This window comes from Leucopleurus acutus, assembly GCF_964270905.1.
Source record: "Leucopleurus acutus genome assembly, chromosome: 7".
Taxonomy (NCBI): domain Eukaryota; kingdom Metazoa; phylum Chordata; class Mammalia; order Artiodactyla; family Delphinidae; genus Leucopleurus; species Leucopleurus acutus.
In genome coordinates, this window is record NC_139150.1 from 115,480,539 (window position 1) to 115,497,158 (window position 16,620).

The 16,620-nt window shown below is 39.3% G+C and overlaps 1 protein-coding gene across 4 annotated transcripts in view; it reads left to right on the forward strand.

Moving 5' to 3' along the window:
• The window catches only part of SPOCK3 (SPARC (osteonectin), cwcv and kazal like domains proteoglycan 3), a gene marked incomplete at both ends in the record, with an annotated part of 424,393 nt that overhangs the window by 234,761 nt on the left and 173,012 nt on the right, over nucleotides 1–16,620 (forward strand). For 3 of the 4 annotated variants that reach the window (XM_082843406.1, XM_082843407.1, XM_082843409.1), the window contains one exon: nucleotides 9,402–9,525. The exons of the other annotated variant lie outside the window; for it this stretch is intronic. In XM_082843406.1, the coding sequence (XP_082699532.1) occupies nucleotides 9,402–9,525 (124 nt within the window). The remainder of the gene's footprint in view (nucleotides 1–9,401; nucleotides 9,526–16,620) is intronic. 4 annotated transcript variants of the gene reach the window in all.

Consider the following 16,620-nt stretch of genomic DNA (forward strand, 5'->3'; position numbering starts at 1 on the left):
TATTTATTTTTGCTGTGTTGAGTCTTCGTATCTGTGCAAGGGCTTTCTTTGGTTGTGGCAAGCGGGGGCCACTCTTCATCGCAGTGCGCGGGCCTCTCACCGTCACGGTCTCTCTCGTTGCGGAGCACAGGCTCCAGATGCGCAGGCTCAGTAGTTGTGGCTCATGGGCCCAGCTGCCCAGCAGCACGTGGGATCCTCCCAGACCAGGGCTTGAACCCGTGTCCCCTGCATTGGCAGGCAGATTCTCAACCACTGCGCCACCAGGGAAGCCCAAGACATATTTTTGATATATAAAATACATCTTGAATGATCAGTCTGTTCCCATGTGTTTTGATAAGTGCTGTGTTATTAGTCATTTTCTTTTAGGTGGAATATTTTTCCCTTTTTAAGCTGCATATCTGTCACTGTTATTTTAAAAATGTCAAGATGGTTTTCCAAATATAGAGTCTCCTTGATCTTTAAGAATGCAACATTTTCATGAACTCAAATCTTAGTTCCTGCTTTGCTGTAGAACTGCTGAAGGTTAAATTAAGGACACAGTTAATGGTTAAAAGCTTGCTTTACTTGTGAACATTAATAATTGGAAAAATGAAGCATTTTCTAATTCTTTTTTTAAATACAGGAAGTATAGTGAGCAAATATTCTCATATGCTCATATCTGACATGCAAACATGCATGTCAACACAAATTAAATAGAGCCAGTTTATATATTAGTTAATTAATCTTCGTACTGATTCCCTGAATCAGAATCACATATATGGTGTTGTATTATTTATTACACTATAGATAATTTTCAGGTTTAATTGGCCAGATGTACTCTCCAGATACCACTTACTGGTGGTAGATCTTTTTTTAAGTAAAATTTGAGCTATGCTGTCATTTTTTACCTATTAAGTGAAACTGATCTAGAAATTTATGAACTGTGGGAGTGTGGTCTTCCATGACATTTAAAATTTTGTATGTACATTTATGGCAAGTTTCAAAATCAGTTTCAAAATGAAAAGGAGAACATGTGACATCCACAGTGGCCAAAGACAAGCGGTAGAGACTTGAGAAGATAATGAAGCTCTCTCAACCTCCATCTTCCAAGCTTCAGAATTTAAAGAATAATGCACATTGCATGAGATTGCCACAATAATAGAATTGTGATATGTGTGTCTGGCATGTGAAAGGCTATCAAAACACGTGAAAATCTAACCTCACGTTTGTGTAAACATTTGACTCAGTTCCTGAAATTTTGCTTTATGGTAACATTTTTATTGGCATGAAAGCAATCAGTAACTCTCTTATACATACTTACTAATTAGGTATGTTAAGATTTATCGTATGTGAAGATCATGAATTCCCAGTCTATTGGCCTGTGTTTTGCTGAAAATAGACGTGAGGACATTTCTAGCCCATAACAACTACAGTGACTATCTTACATAACGGAGATCCTTTGCAGTTGAATATACTTTTACCGTAGTTTAAGTGAAGAGGTCTTTACTAATTAAAATACTCTTGGCAATGAAATATATGGAAACATCAGAGACCCAGAACCCTAGAGTCTGAATTCAACATCATCTACATTTTCTGCGTTTCGAAGCTTTATTACTCATTCAATCCATTGGAGCTCAGATTGAGAAATAGATTATGAGGGTGATTGACAGTGATGTCTGTTTTGAAATTTTGAAGTTATTTATTGATGTCTTCAATAATTGTGAGTATGCTCACTGCTTAATAAAACATATTTACTTGTCAGAATATGTTATTCAAACATCATTATAACTTGTCTATGATTCAGATATCTCAAGCAGTCTCGCCCCATGCAACATCATCCTTCAGGCCATGATGAGGTATTTGTGTCGCTCGGTAACGCAAGCCAAGGTCAAAAACCACAACACGTGTCCGGTACTCACTGTCTATGCTGCTAATTTTTGCTGTGTGTCTTCACATAAGTAATTTTATTAAAGATTTATAGACTGTGGAATGATCTAGAGCAAATGATCCATACAGATGAAGCTTCGAATTGTATCCATGAAGAAGTTAAGACCCAGGGAGGCTGCTGACTTGCCAGGATGCATTGATGACACAGTCAAAAGTGCAATTCAGATCAAACTGGAATGAGCTTTTTTCAGCTAACCATTTTGGTAACATTATTTATGCACTTTCTAAAGTCAAGGTAAATCCTAAAACGTGGAAATCGTGTTCAAATTATATTGTTAAAATGCACAACGTGGTTAAGGAAACAGAGAACCAGATAGACTGAAACTGAGTCAACGGAAGTGGAAGGAATGCACGTGGGATTTATTAGGAAAGTTAGAGGCTAATGAGCTTCCAAGTGTGACTGAGGCTGGAAAGTGATGCTGGAGACCCATGTGCAGGGTGAGTCAGGACCAGATGACAGCTCAGGGAGAGGGGATTCAACCCAGCTGCTGTGGAGGAGCCGTGTGCCGGAACACAAGCCGTAGATAAACACTTCTCTGTGAGCCTAACTTTCCAGCCATTAGAGACATAACACGTATATTGGTATGAAACTTAGCACCTTGAATGGGGGAATATTTAAGAAAAAAAGATTTTGAGAAAAAAACTTGACTTTGTGTATTATAAATTATCATTTAATGGCTTCAATTCCCTGGGTTCAAATATACAGTTATTTGCTCTTTAAGGAAAAGGATCATGGGGATATAGGACGTCATTATAAGGTGGATAAATAAATGTTTAACTTTAATCTTCAAACTGAAATATATACTTAACAGTTCTCTTAAAAGGCAATATAGGGGTGGGGGAGGGAGAGGTACAAACTATCGGGTGTAAGATGGGCTCAAGGAAGTATGTACAACACGGGGAATAGAGCCAATATTTTGTAATAACTGTAAATGGAAGGTAATCTTTCAAAATTGAATAAACAATAGATTTTTACAAAGGTATTATTTGAAGAGTCTGATTGTAGCAGGGTTGCAGTTGGATGAGTAATTTTTAAAAATTTCAGGGTTTTGCAGCCAGTTTGAGTTTTTATACATCAATAATGGGGGAAAACTATATTACCCAATCTGATAATAATTCAAAATAAGTAATTGCAAATAGCCTTTGATATATCAAAAAATTAGATTTCCTCTCAGAGGTTAAAGATCTTTTGCACTTAGAGTATTCAGAGTAATATACTTAGCGATGCTTTTGCCAAACCTATTTTTTTACTGAGGTATAATTGACTGACAATATTGTGTTAGTTTCAGGGGACCAACATAGTAATTCTGTATTTTTATACATTACAAAGTGGTCACCATGACTAGTCAAGTACCCTGTGTCACCATACAAAGGTGTTACAATCTTATTATTTTTTTTTATTGAAGTTATACTTGACTTACAATATTATATTAATTTCAAGTGTACAATATATTGATTCAATATTTTATAGATTATACTCCATTTAAAGTTATTATAAAATATTGACTATATTCCCTGTGCTGTATATTACTTTTATATTATATATTATTTTACATATTATTTATTTTTATAATTATGTATATTTTTACTTATTTATTTTATACATAGTAGTTTGTACCTCTTAATCCTCAACCCTATCTTGCATCTCCTCCAACTACAATATTATTGACTATATCCCCTCTGCTATACATTTACATCGCCATGACATTTATTTTATACCTGGAAGTTTCTACCTCTTAATCTCCTTCACCTATTTCTTTCCTCCCTCCAACCCCCTCCCTTCTGGTGGCCACCTATTTGTTCTGTGCATCTATGACTCCTTATGTTTTGTTATGTTTGTTCGTTTGTTTTCTAGATTCCACATGTAAGTGAGATCATACAGTATTTGTCTTTCTCTCTCTGAGTTATTTCACTTAGCATAATGCCTTCCAGGGTTATCCATGTTGTCGCAAGTAGCAAAACTTCATTCTTTTTTTTTTTTTTTTTTTGGCTGAATAGTATTCTGTCGTATATATGGACCACATCTTCTTTATCCATTCATCTGTTGATGGACACTTAGGTTGTTTCCATATCTTGGCCATTGTGAATAATGCTACAATCAACATAGGGGTGTGTGTATCTGTTCAAATTAGTGTTTTTGTTTTCTCCAGAAAAATACTCAGAAATGGAATTGCTGGATCCTGTGGTAGTTCTATTTTTAGTTTTTTGAGGAAACGCCATTCTGTTTTCCATACTTTCTATACCAGTTTACAATCCCACAACAGTGCACAAGGGCTCCCTTTTCTCCATATCCTCACCAACATTTGTTAATTTGCGTTCTTTTCGATGATGGCCATTCTGATAGGTGTGAGGTGCTATCTCATTGTAGTTTTGATTTGCACTTCCCTGACAATTAGTGATGTTGAGCATCTTTTCATGTGCCTGTTGGCCATTTGTATGTCTCCTTTGGAAAAATTTATATTCAGATCCTCTGCTTGTTTTTTAATCGGGTCACTTCTTCCTTCCTTCCTTCCTTCCTTCCTTCCTTCCTTCCTTCCTTCCTTCCTTCCTTCCTTCCTTTCTTTCATTTTTGTGTTGAGTTGTATGAGTTCTTCATATATTTTGGACTTTAACCCCTTATTGGGTATATAGTTTGCAAATATCCTCTCCCATTCAGTAGGTCTTTTTTATATTTTTATTATTATTATTATTTTGCGGTACACGGGCCTCTCAGTGTTGTGGCCTCTCCCGTTGCGGAGCACAGGCTCCAGATGCGCAGGCTCAGCGGCCATGGCTCACGGGCCCAGCCGCTCCGCGGCATGTGGGATCTTCCCAGACCGGGGCATGAACCCGTGTCCCCTGCATCGGCAGGCGGACTCTCAACCACTGCGCCACCAGGGAAGCCCCAGTAGGTCTCTTTTAAAAATTTTATTGACAGTTTCTTTCACTGTGCAAAAGCCTTTTAGTTTGAAGTAGTCCCATTTGTTTATTTTTGCTTTTTGTTTCCTTTGCCTAAGTAGACAATCCAAGAAAATACAGTTAAAAGTGATGTGAAAGAATGTACTACCTATGTTTTCTTCTAGGAGTTTTATGGTTTCAGGTCTTGCATGTAAATTTTTAATTCATTCTGATTTTTTTTTTTTTGTATATGGTGTGGGAAAGAAGTCCAATTTGATTCTTTGGTGTGTAGCTGTCCAGTTTCCCAGCACCACTTATTGAAGAGGGTGTCTTTTCCACATTCTGTATTCTTGCCTCCTTAGCTGTAGATTAATTGACCATATAAATGTTTATTTCTGGGCTCTCTATTCTGTTCCATTGCTCTAGGTGTCTGTTTTTGTGCCAGTACCACACTGTTTTGATTACTGTAGCTTTGTAGTATGGTCTCAAGTTGGGGAGTATGATGTCTCCCGCTCTGTTCTTTCTCAAGATTGTTGTGGCTATTCAGGGTCTTTCGATTATCAGTACAAATTTTATAATTATTTTTTCTACTTCTGTGAAAAATGTCATTGGTATTTTGATAGGGATTGCATTGATTCTTGATACATCTGGCTAAAGGTTTATCAATCTTGATTACTTTTTCAAAAAACAGCTCTTACCTTCATCAATCTTTTCTGTTCTCTCTTTGGTCTCTATTTCACTTTTTCTCTGTTCTGATCTCTTTATTTTGTCTATTTCTAAGATAGTCCTCCATTTCCCCCTTTTGCCTAATTCTCTGTGTTTATTTCTATGTATGATGTAGGTTGGTTATGTTTCCTGATCTTGGAGAAGTGTCCTGTGAGGCCCAGCTGCACACTCATGTCTGTCACCAGAACTATGTGCTCTAGGGGTACCCCTGTGTGGGCTGTGTGGGCCCTTCTGTTGAGGGGGAGCCGACTACATTGGGCTGACTGATTATCAGGGCTGGTCCCCAGCCTAGTTGGCTGCCAGGCCCTGTCTTGTGAGGTGGCTGCTGGCCTGCTGGTGGCGGGGGCTGGTGGTGTCCGAGAGCAGATTGCCAAGTCTTCTTACCTGTCATTCGCCTGCCCCAGATGCCAGGTATCCATTCTGATAGCCTCAGCTGGCTCCACCTTTTCCCAAGCACTTGACTTTGTCCGTCTTGGTCTGTACACTCACTGCCAGGATTTTCTCTCTCACATAAACACATTTTGCTTTTCTTTAAATAGGGCCTTGAAAATATAATTAAAAAGCAATCTGAAAAATGTTTACATATTACACATAATGCATAGATATTTAATTAAATCTTAGAAAATTGTGTTTCTAGCTCATAAACTACACTAATTTTCCTAAGAACAAACATATTTTAATAGACAAGATTTTGATTAACACTAATTCTGAGAAACATTCCTGATGCTAAAGCAAACAAATTCTGAATCACAGGATAAGTCTGATAAAAGAAACTCTGGAATGAAAAACTCTCTTCCTTGGTGAAGAGACTTGAGTGGAGGTACCACATGTACCTGGACAGGTGGAACCCTCAGGATGCTGAGGGGACCCTGAGGGTGGTCCAGGTGTGCCACCCACACCACCACACACAGCGGCCTGTTTGGGCTGTTCTCAGAAATGGTCAGAGTTACTAGAATTCCTCAAGTCCTGTTAACGATACAGTTTATTTGCCCCTCAGTACCTGCTGTGAGGTTTTTCATTTTGTTTTCACATGAAAGAACCTTGTTTTCACAATCACAGACATTTTGATTTTTGAAATGAAGAATGTACATGTCCTATTTGTCTATATCTAGCAATTCTTCTTCGTATATGGTTAATTGATTTATGGAGTTGTAGAAGTAGTTTTTATTCAAATAACAGTCTTAGAAATTCATTTGTATTCATACCCTAATTCCAACATTAATATATGCCTGAATGAACCATCTTCTATACCGCCCTGTATGTGCTTGAATGTAATTTGTCTTTCTACAGAAAATGTCATAAACCATTTTCTTCAGGTCAGAGATGATTTAAGAACACATAAAATCTATGATATTTAGAATTTTGGATTTCAAATTAAGCCTCAAATTTTGTAGACTAATTTGTCCTTTCTAGAAAGTCTGTGTTCTGATGACAAAATGCTAAGTGCTTCCTTTGGATTTACTGAGTATAGTGAAATGTTCATGACTCACTGTTCTCCATGTGTATGGCATGAATAATATATTAAAACATGAATTCTGGTGAATTTATCATCATCTAATGTTGTATTTATTTTAAACTAAAACATAAGTAAATATTCTTCTGGTTTACAGAATGGTATAATTTGTCATCACCTCAAGCAAAATGGTGATGCAAATATAAGCAATATTATGATGCTTCCAATGTTGATGATACTTCAGCAAATCCTGACCAGGATGAAATCTACATAAAAAATACCATCTCTGTTGATACACTGCAGGAATCTGAAAGTGTTTAGGCTTCAGCAGTGTTGACTTTGACGGGAATAATGATAACTAAAACTTTTTACCCCAAAACTTATTTTACAGGTACATGGTAAATTCACTGTTTAAGAAGTTATTTGAATTTTAATAATTTCTAGTAAATCTTCCAATTTTCAAAAAGATTTCACTTCTAGATATAATTACTGTTTGAATTGTATATAAAAGACTACGTCATGTATCAGAAAATGTTTATACAAGAAAGTAATGTCACAATCTTAGTTTCTGTGTTTCAGTGTAGTTTTAAAGTTAGGAAAAGGGAATGAGGTGATTACAAAGAGTCATAGTGTTGACATATGTATGTCATAGCGTACAGACAGGTGCATATCCCAAAGCAAAAGCGATAAAGACATGCTGTTCTAATAAAATACTCTCTATTGATTAGAAGCCTGTGCTTGGTAATGATTTCTCCTAATGTAACTGAAGAGCAAATATTTTCGTAATTTCGTGCCTTGTTTTGATTGCACACAGTGAAAGAAAAAGGCAAACATAATATTTTATGTTTCTTGTTTCTCTCTGCTCCGTCTCTGTGACTTATGAGTCTGGAGGTGGCGTAGAATAATGTCCCTGTTTTTCCAGTCATTGTTTTGATTCCCATGAGGATTTTGTGCCAGTCTTTTTTTTTTTTTTTTTTTTTTTGCGGTACGTGGGCCTCTCCCGTTGCAGAGCACAGGCTCCGAATGCGCAGGCCCAGCAGCCATGGCTCACGGGCCCAGCCGCTCCGCGGCATGTGGGATCTTCCCAGACCGGGGCACGAACCCATGTCCCCTGCATCGGCAGGCGGACTCTCAACCACTGCGCCACCAGGGAAGCCCATGTGCCAATCTTTTAATCAGTAATAGCAGCACGGTTATTTTCCCTTTTGTGTCTCTTATGAGGTTATATCTGTGGCCAGACAAGATTTTAAAGTGGTCATTTGGCAGAATTTACAGAAGTTAAATGAAGAAAATGTGTTTGGAGCTATCATAGGCTTCTTTTTGAGGGGGAAGCGGCCGGGGGAGAGGGATGAGGGGGTAAGAGAAGGTGGTAAACCTTTTCCCAAAGCCCACCTAAATGTTATCACAATTTAAAGTACATTAGTCCGAACTTCTTTCCCTATAATGAGGATTAACACTACATGTCTTAGTTGTCTTTTGGGGTTACTTTTTTGTAGATCTGACTTATTCGTGAAAAAAAAAAAAAAAAGAAAAGCCAAAGGGCAGCAAATGTTTCCAGTAAAACCTCGTTTCTCATCTTGATAGAGACATCAAATTACTCTCCATGAGCAGTTTTAATGAACAAGACCGAGTGCTGATTTACTGGAGGACTTCTAACTACGAAATGCTTGTGTAGAGATTCTCTGTTGTTTTTATTCCTACTTTTAAGGCCTTTGCCTATTTCTGTGTGAACTGTTCACACAAATAGGCCAAGCAGAAGCAGTTTAATCAAAGTGGAGAAACGGACAATTTAGAAGTAGTTAGCGGAAGAGAATGGGTTTTTTCCCACTTTATTCCAGATCAAAGCCAGATGGATGTATTTTGAGTTCTTTCCACACAAGAAAGAGAGGATTGGCTCTCACCGAACCTGCTAATTGGGCTCTCTAAATACTGGTCTTTGCTGGAAAAGTGTTTCTTATTGCTATTTTCTCTAAAGTAAGCTGCTCTTATTTTCATGCGCCTCTGGGATGCCTGGTGAATTAGGTGTCTGCTTTCTAATACTATTTCTAGTAGAATTCTAGGGGGGCCCTTGGGAAGGTTCCAGACATGTGAGCTGTTTGGGGGGGCTGTTCAAAACACATTTCACAACCACAAATTAAAACCAGAGAATCCATGTGATGAAGTATAACTGTAGTCTATATGTAACCAGCGGAATCTTTTTAAGGAATATATTCTTATTTTATTATAGGAAAACCTTGATTATGAAACAAAAGTTTATAAAGAACACTGTATAGACTAATACATTGGAAATGAGGATACAATTTACTGATTCTAATTTATCTTGAAGAGTTGGAATGACAGTGGAGAAAAGGCATGATGCTAATATAAATTTATTTTTTAAATAAATGCACTAAGTATGCTTGTTTTATTTTCTCAACAGTATGAAAGATGCAGGGGTTGGGCAGAAGCAGTGGAGGGGTCCCCCGACATCCGCCTGCCAGCAGTGCTCGGGGGTCTCTACCAGCCCCGTCTGTGGTTCAGATGGACATACCTACTCTTCTCAGGTAAGAAAACGATAGTCGTTTATTATAAAACATATACATATTCATATATGTATGTACATAGTCATTAGTAAGTGATTAAAACTGTTAGTTCTCCCGTGTGGTCATCCAAATACTTTAACTTTTAAAATAATGTGATTAATATCACTAGTTGGGAATATGATTCAAACATTTGTTTCTCCTATACAGAATTTTTAAAGTTTGAAATATTGATTCTGTGAACACTCTGAACCCTCAGATATTAAAACCAACATTTCCTTTCTTGATACTCTGAGAGAGGGCAGAAGCGTTACCATGTATATAATAATGTTAACAGTTACAACAGCTGTCCCAGCTAAAATCCGTCAACATCATTACTATTTTATTTCATATGTTATTTCCTATATTATCTCATTTAAGCCCCCCAAAATCCCTTACAGCAAAAGAGAAAAACAAGTCTCAGAAAGAAATAGCACATTTCACATATTTAGCTGACACCGAAGCCCAGATTTGATGTCTTCTCTGACTCAGTGTCTCTAGCTACATTAATCTGCACATCGTTTGATGCCCCATATCGTTCAAATATTTAGGAGGTTTTAAGAACTTTACGTAATAGAACATCGATGAATTTTCTTTGATTATGTGATAGGAAGGAATACGGCTCCTGACCTCTTACCTGAAACTTCAGGGTCAGTTGCATTTATGAAGTTAGATTGTTCTAAAATGTATTTTGAGAAGGTAAGATAGCACATTATGTAGTGTCCCCAGTGGGACTTTACCCTGTAATTAAACAGAGCAACATTTCTTTTAGAAACTATAGGTACATTCAAGTTAAATACGATCCGTGAAGTCTATAAAGTAACCTTACCTCAGTTCATATCGAGTTTTGCTTAAAGCAAAGTAAATTCCAGAAGTTTCTGGCTATCAGAACACTGTGTTTGGTGCCTACCACTTTATGAACCATACTTTTTCTCAGAAAATATTTCCCTACATCTTGCACCGGCAGTTTACAATTGAGAAGAGGGCTACAGGGACGAGGAAGCTTAATACAGTCAATAGATACGTGCATAGTACTTACTGGGTGAGGCTACCATGTGCCTGTTTGCTAAAGTTTTCAGGGTGTATGTGGGGGTGGAGATATTGCTAGGAGGAAGGAGTGTGTCACCCATCCTCTCAACACTACCTCGATCTCGGGGACCCTCTGCTTTGCAAGCTGAAATTCCTGCTGTCAGTGCAAGGCAGAAGGAACCCACCTCATATTCTCACATCCCACAGCTCACGATGTGGAACGCATTATGCTGATTCATTAACTCACAACAAAGGATGCAGGTTCTAGTATTCAGCGTGGTAGCTGGAGTTCCTTGGGAAGCAAATTTGACTCCTAAGTTGACTTGATGGACGTTGATGATTGAACAGGTTGAGTCAAGAGAGAGGCTGAAGTCATTCCCGGCATCTCCCTCAGGGAGCCCTGTGTCTTTCTCAGCCTCAGGAATGTACTTGCTGTGGGCCCTGGTGTGTTAGCACCGGGGAGGGTGTCATCCTCCCTGGAGAGGGCCAGCGTTAGGCCGCCACCTGCCTCTCTAGGACCCTCTTGCCATGATCCATTCTCTTGACAGTGTACTGTCACAGGGCACAGAGGTACGATCACAAGAGGTTTCTACCTGTTGAGACCACGTGGGAGTCTTTGTTTGATGATTTTAGAGAAACACAGTCTCCCACTCAGGACTAAATACTCCTGCCATAAGTAGACTAATTCACGTGGATTCACAATTCCTCGGGGTTTCCCACTGTTGTGAAGCCCCAGCTTACAATCCTACACCCTCACTGATACTGTCGATAGAATTATTCTAAATAATCCAGCCTTGAATTATTAATTTAACATTTCTTTGGGTATGTCTCACTTTCAATGCGTGCCTTGTTTGTACAGAAAGACATAAAAATAAAAAGAACGTGGTTCAAATGAATATGAGTTTTTAGTCGCCCCAAACGTCAATCCTCATTTCTGTTGATTCTCATTTAAGTTCGTGATATTTCCACTTTTGATCACCAATTCTAGCCTTAAGTGTCTACACTGACAGCAAGCTGAACTGCATAACATAATGCAAACTAAATAGTGATCTCAGCCCAGGAGGAACCCAGGCTAAACTCTTCTTACTAACACTTTTTAGAAATTCATGGGATTTAAATTCACATTAAGGCCTCAACCTTTCTTCTGTGAGACAGGCATTGCCCTGGGCTCTTTAGGCATCGCGAACAAAGACTGCAGAGGCCAGTGCCGTCTGGAGAAGCTTATCTTGTCATATGAACAAGATAATAAGTAAGGCAGGTGCAGGAGTCACGGGACCCTTCTTCCGGCTCTTGCCTCACTCAGCTTTGTCAGTAGACCAAGCAAACGCTGACAGGGCAGATTTAAACAGCTTTTGGGGGCTGGTGGGCATTTGCGCTCAGAGTAAAGGTAGAGCTCCAAATCCCAAGCTCCGTGCAATCCGGGAAGCTCCTTGCTTGGAGCTGAGTGATCCTGATATGATGACGACTGACCAGAGCCAGGCCATCTGGTCCAGAGCGAGGGACCCTACATCTGGGTCTTCTTACCATCCCTCTGTATTCTGGACACCCTGCATTGACATACAGGGTTTTCGGTTCGGTTCGGTTTTTGTTTTACTACTGCAAACCATATTCCTATATGTTTTATTTTAGGCCCACAATATTTTCTCATTACTTTCAGCTCAATTTATCGAGATGAAGTTTTAAGTTATATTCCGCCGTACAACATAATTGGAGGAGAGGTCGTTACAAAGCACAGTAGGTCCAGGCGCTGGGGCTGAGGTGAGAAAGACAGTTATCAGAAGGTCTCCGAAGGAAACTTCAGTCAAAGGTCATAACAAGGATTTAATCTTGGAGAGTGCCCCTCATGACACAAAGGAACCGATTTTGAATAATTATTAGCCTTCAAGCTCTGAATGTGTCAGCTTGTGTAGCCGTCCTCAGAGGAGTGTTTTTAAAATGTTTACAGAAAAGACAAAGGCACAGATGAATAACTGTGAAAACATAGATTTACTTGGAGAAATATTGGGACTCTTGATTTTCATAAAAAGTGTTTTTGTAATGTTATCTAATTTTTTTCATGTTAAAAAAGCGATGGACTGTTTTGGAAGTCTACTTAATCATTCTGTTCAGAAGAACCCATGTTTTCCGAATTCTTCCAAAATTCAGCAGTAGCAGAAAAATGTAAATATAAGTCTGTTCAAGGCTGTTTGAGAGGTAATCATTCCTGAAATTGACACAAAAGATGAAGGTCTCTGTTTCTTCCTTCAGGCAAAGTCTCTTTGCATTGTGTTGCCCGGCTTCAGTGAAACCAGGAATTGTTTTCCAATATAGCATCTATGTTAGAACTAGGGCATGTTTGTGTCTGACTTGTGTAGGTTGTACGCTACATCTGCTGAGCAGAAGTCAGCAAATAATACTGATGTTCTAGAGCTCAGCCGGGTGTCTGTAACGTGAACTCTCCAGGCACAACGTGCTGGGTGGTTTTTGATACTTTTCTCTGATTTTTAGTCATGCAGTGCTTGGGAGCTGAACTACTGCAGTAAATACCAGTCAGTATAGGAAACTGCGTGTGTGTGTGTGTTGAGGAAAGGCAAGTAAATAGAAAGCTTCTGCATCTTATTCTGCAGTTCCCGACACCAGCTGCAGAGATGCCACTTAAATTGGTTTGGGACGAGGCCCTGGGAATCTAAATTTTAAAAGCTCCCCAAGTGATTTTTATGTGTAGGCATGGTTGAGAACCACCGTTGCATCTCTTCAATCTATTGCCTTTGAATTCTTAGATATAACAGTTGTTGTTCTTGTATTTAATAAAGTAGAACAGTAACATTAGCACTGAAGTAGAAGCATTTACTTTTCGTTGTAATTTGAGAAAATTCCATTTTAAGTTTCCACGTTCTCCTATTAGCATTTGGTATTTACGTGTCCTGCCTTCCTTCCCCTGAACACTTTGAGCTAATTTTATTTTGAAAGATCGACAGGCAGAAATAGATGTGCACTGTTTCTCTTTGAACTGCTTTTCAACTTGGCTTGGCTTTTGGCTCCTGGCTGGGATGCTGTATTTTTGAGGGTTAAGGCTTTAATCTCTCGGTACCCCAAACACCTGCATCTCCTTCCCCAGGACTTTGCTTCATGGATTATTTTATGCTTTTCCGTAGCCTTGACAAAGACGTAGGCTTGCTTTCCTGACCTGTTCAAGACTCTTGAGTTATATATATTGCATGAGTTTAGGACAGTGTTCACTAGTTTCTACATTGATATATTGATTTATTTTTGAAATTATAATCTTACTTTTGTGTGAGTAACTGTGTGTTAAATGGTGTTTCACCAAACTCCATAGATATTATAGAGGTTTTGTAATTTCTTTAATTATGTTTAATGTAGTTCCTTAGGAGAATGAAAAGTTGGGAAACGTATGTGTTGTCACACACTTATCTTTGAAGTAGCGACCATCAGTAAAACCTGAATCTACGTTTTGACCCGTGGCCTTTGCCGCTTGTTTCGCACTCTGCCTGGCCAGTTGCTCCATGACACACTGGACACTCTTTGCCACGGCTTCACCAAGACTGACAACATTTACCAGCAACTCAGAAAATGCCAAATTCAGTGATTATTCCAAAGCTCTTTCCTTATTAGGTGGAAATGAAGCAGTGGGCGGTGTTATGAGTCCCTTAGCATCTTCTGCTTCTTTTTGTTCTCAAATCCCCGATGGTCCTAGACTGTGCGGCGAACACCTTTGGACAGAGGCTTAGCGAGGACCTGGGTGCCTTGCCCCAGGGCACGGAAGTTCGGCCACGCTGCTGTGACAGCTGGACACTGAGTTCTGAGGGCCTTCCCAGTGCTCGGAGCACTGCCTCCCAGGGCGGATGCCAGGGCTCGGCTATGGGGACCAGCCCTGTGCCTGCCTCTTGTCTGACATCTGCTGTAACCTGTGCATTGATCTTGCAGTGCGGTGACCCATGTCCTTTTCACTGCATTGAACTTCATAGTCTCACAGAGATACATGTGTCTACACTGATCAAGCATTTATTTAGCTCCTTTTGAGGGCAGATACTGTAAACGCTTTGGGTATATTAACTCATGGTTGTCCCTTTTATAGATGCACCGATGCACAGAAGTGAAGTAATTTGCCCACTGTCTCAGTGAAGTCCAGTGTCCATTATCTAAATCGAAATCGTTTTTGCTTTTACTTTTTTTTTTTTTTTTGGCTGTGTTGGGTCTTCGTTGCTGCACATGGGCTTTCTCTAGTTGCGGTGAGCGGGGGCTACTCTTCATTGTGGTATGTGGGCTTCTCATTGCAGTGGCTTCTCTCATTGTGGAGCATGGGCTCTAGGCACACAGGCTTCAGTAGTTACGGTGCGCGGGCTCAGTAGTTGTGGCTCGTGGGCTCTAGAGCACAGGCTCGTAGTTGTGGCACATGGGCTTAGTTGCTCCTCGGCATGTGGGATCTTCTCAGACCAGGCAGGGCTCGAACCCATGTCCCCTGCATTGGCAGGCGGATTCTTAACCATTGCATTGCCAGGGAAGTCCCCACTTTTTTTTTTTTAAATAGGAATTTGGAGCAGAAAAACTTTTTAAAAAATTAAGTGCCCTTCATTTTTTCTAGTTACTACACATAATAAATGTGATAACTATTTTTATTTGAATCACTAAGTAAAGATGGCAATATATGCCCTTTAAGTTTATAGTTGCTTGTTTGTCACTGGTTTGAAGCCTGTGGTTTCAGAGCCATTTTTCAGAATTATATTTTTAGAGATTTTTGCATGATACAGAAGCCTAAATCATCAGTTTTCTATGGTTATAACTTCTTGTAGAAGACAATCCTCGGTGTTTTCTTAGGAGACTGAAAGTTTTAACTCTTAGGTTTGTGTGTACGTGGTGATTGGTCTTTGTGTTTGGTAAGAGGCAGGGGGTGAATATCACTTCTTCAGTGTAGCCTGTTGTGGGAACATCCATTTGTTGTTTTTGCCCCATCAGATTGCCTAGGTTTCTTTGTCAAAAATGAAGTGGTCCTGAAAGTGGGAGTCTTTCTGTGTCTTTTTTTGGGTTTTTTTTTTTTTTTTTTTTTTTTTTTTTTGCGGTACGCGGGCCTCTCACTGCTGTGGCCTCTGCCGCTGCGGAGCACAGGCTCCGGACGCACAGGCCCAGCGGCCATGGCTCACGGGACCAGCCACTCCGCGGCATGTGGGATCTTCCCGGACCGGGGCACGAACCCGTGTCCCCTGCATCGGCAGGCGGACTGTCAACCAATGCGCCACCAGGGAAGCCCTCTGTGTCTGTTTTGTCTCGGGGAATTATTCATCTGCCCCTAGGATGTGCCGCACAACCTGTTTGCCTGTGTCTTTATGTTAAGTTTTGAATTCAAGTGCTGCAAGTCTGACTTGATTCCACCTTTTCAGTGCTGCTTTACATTTCCATATGAATTTTAGAGTCGGTCTGTCAGTTTCTACAAAAGACCAGCTTGAATAATCATTAAGATTTTGTCAAATCTGTAGATAAATTTGAGGAGATGGATAACAATCTTCAAATCCACACACTAGGTGTATCTCTTCATTTTGTTAGTTAAAGTTAATAAAAGTTTTGTAGTTTTTGGTATAGGGACCTGTAATTTTTTGTTAAATGTATTGCTAACTTATTTTTATTAATGCTACTGTAAATTTAGTTGTGACGTTTATTTGTTAGTATATTGTCATATAACTAATCTTTCTATACTGACCCTGTTTATTGACACCTTGCTAAATTCACTTATTTCTAGCAGTGTTTTGTTGTGGCTGTCTCACGATTTTCTACGCATATAATCATCCTCTTTGAATAGACACAGATTTATTTCTTCCTTTCCTTCTTTTTATGCATTTTTTCTTTTTCTTGCCTTATTGTTCTGGTTAAGCCTTTCAGTACAATGTTCAATGTACCTCTTTGCCTTAATCCAAATTTAGGAGAAAGTTTTCAGTATTTTACCATTAGGTATGAAGTTACATACAGGTTTTGTATATGCTAATCAGGTTCTTTGCAGCCCTCATAGAATAGAACATGCAGGGTCAGTGTCTATATTTTGTGTTATTATCTATTAAAAAT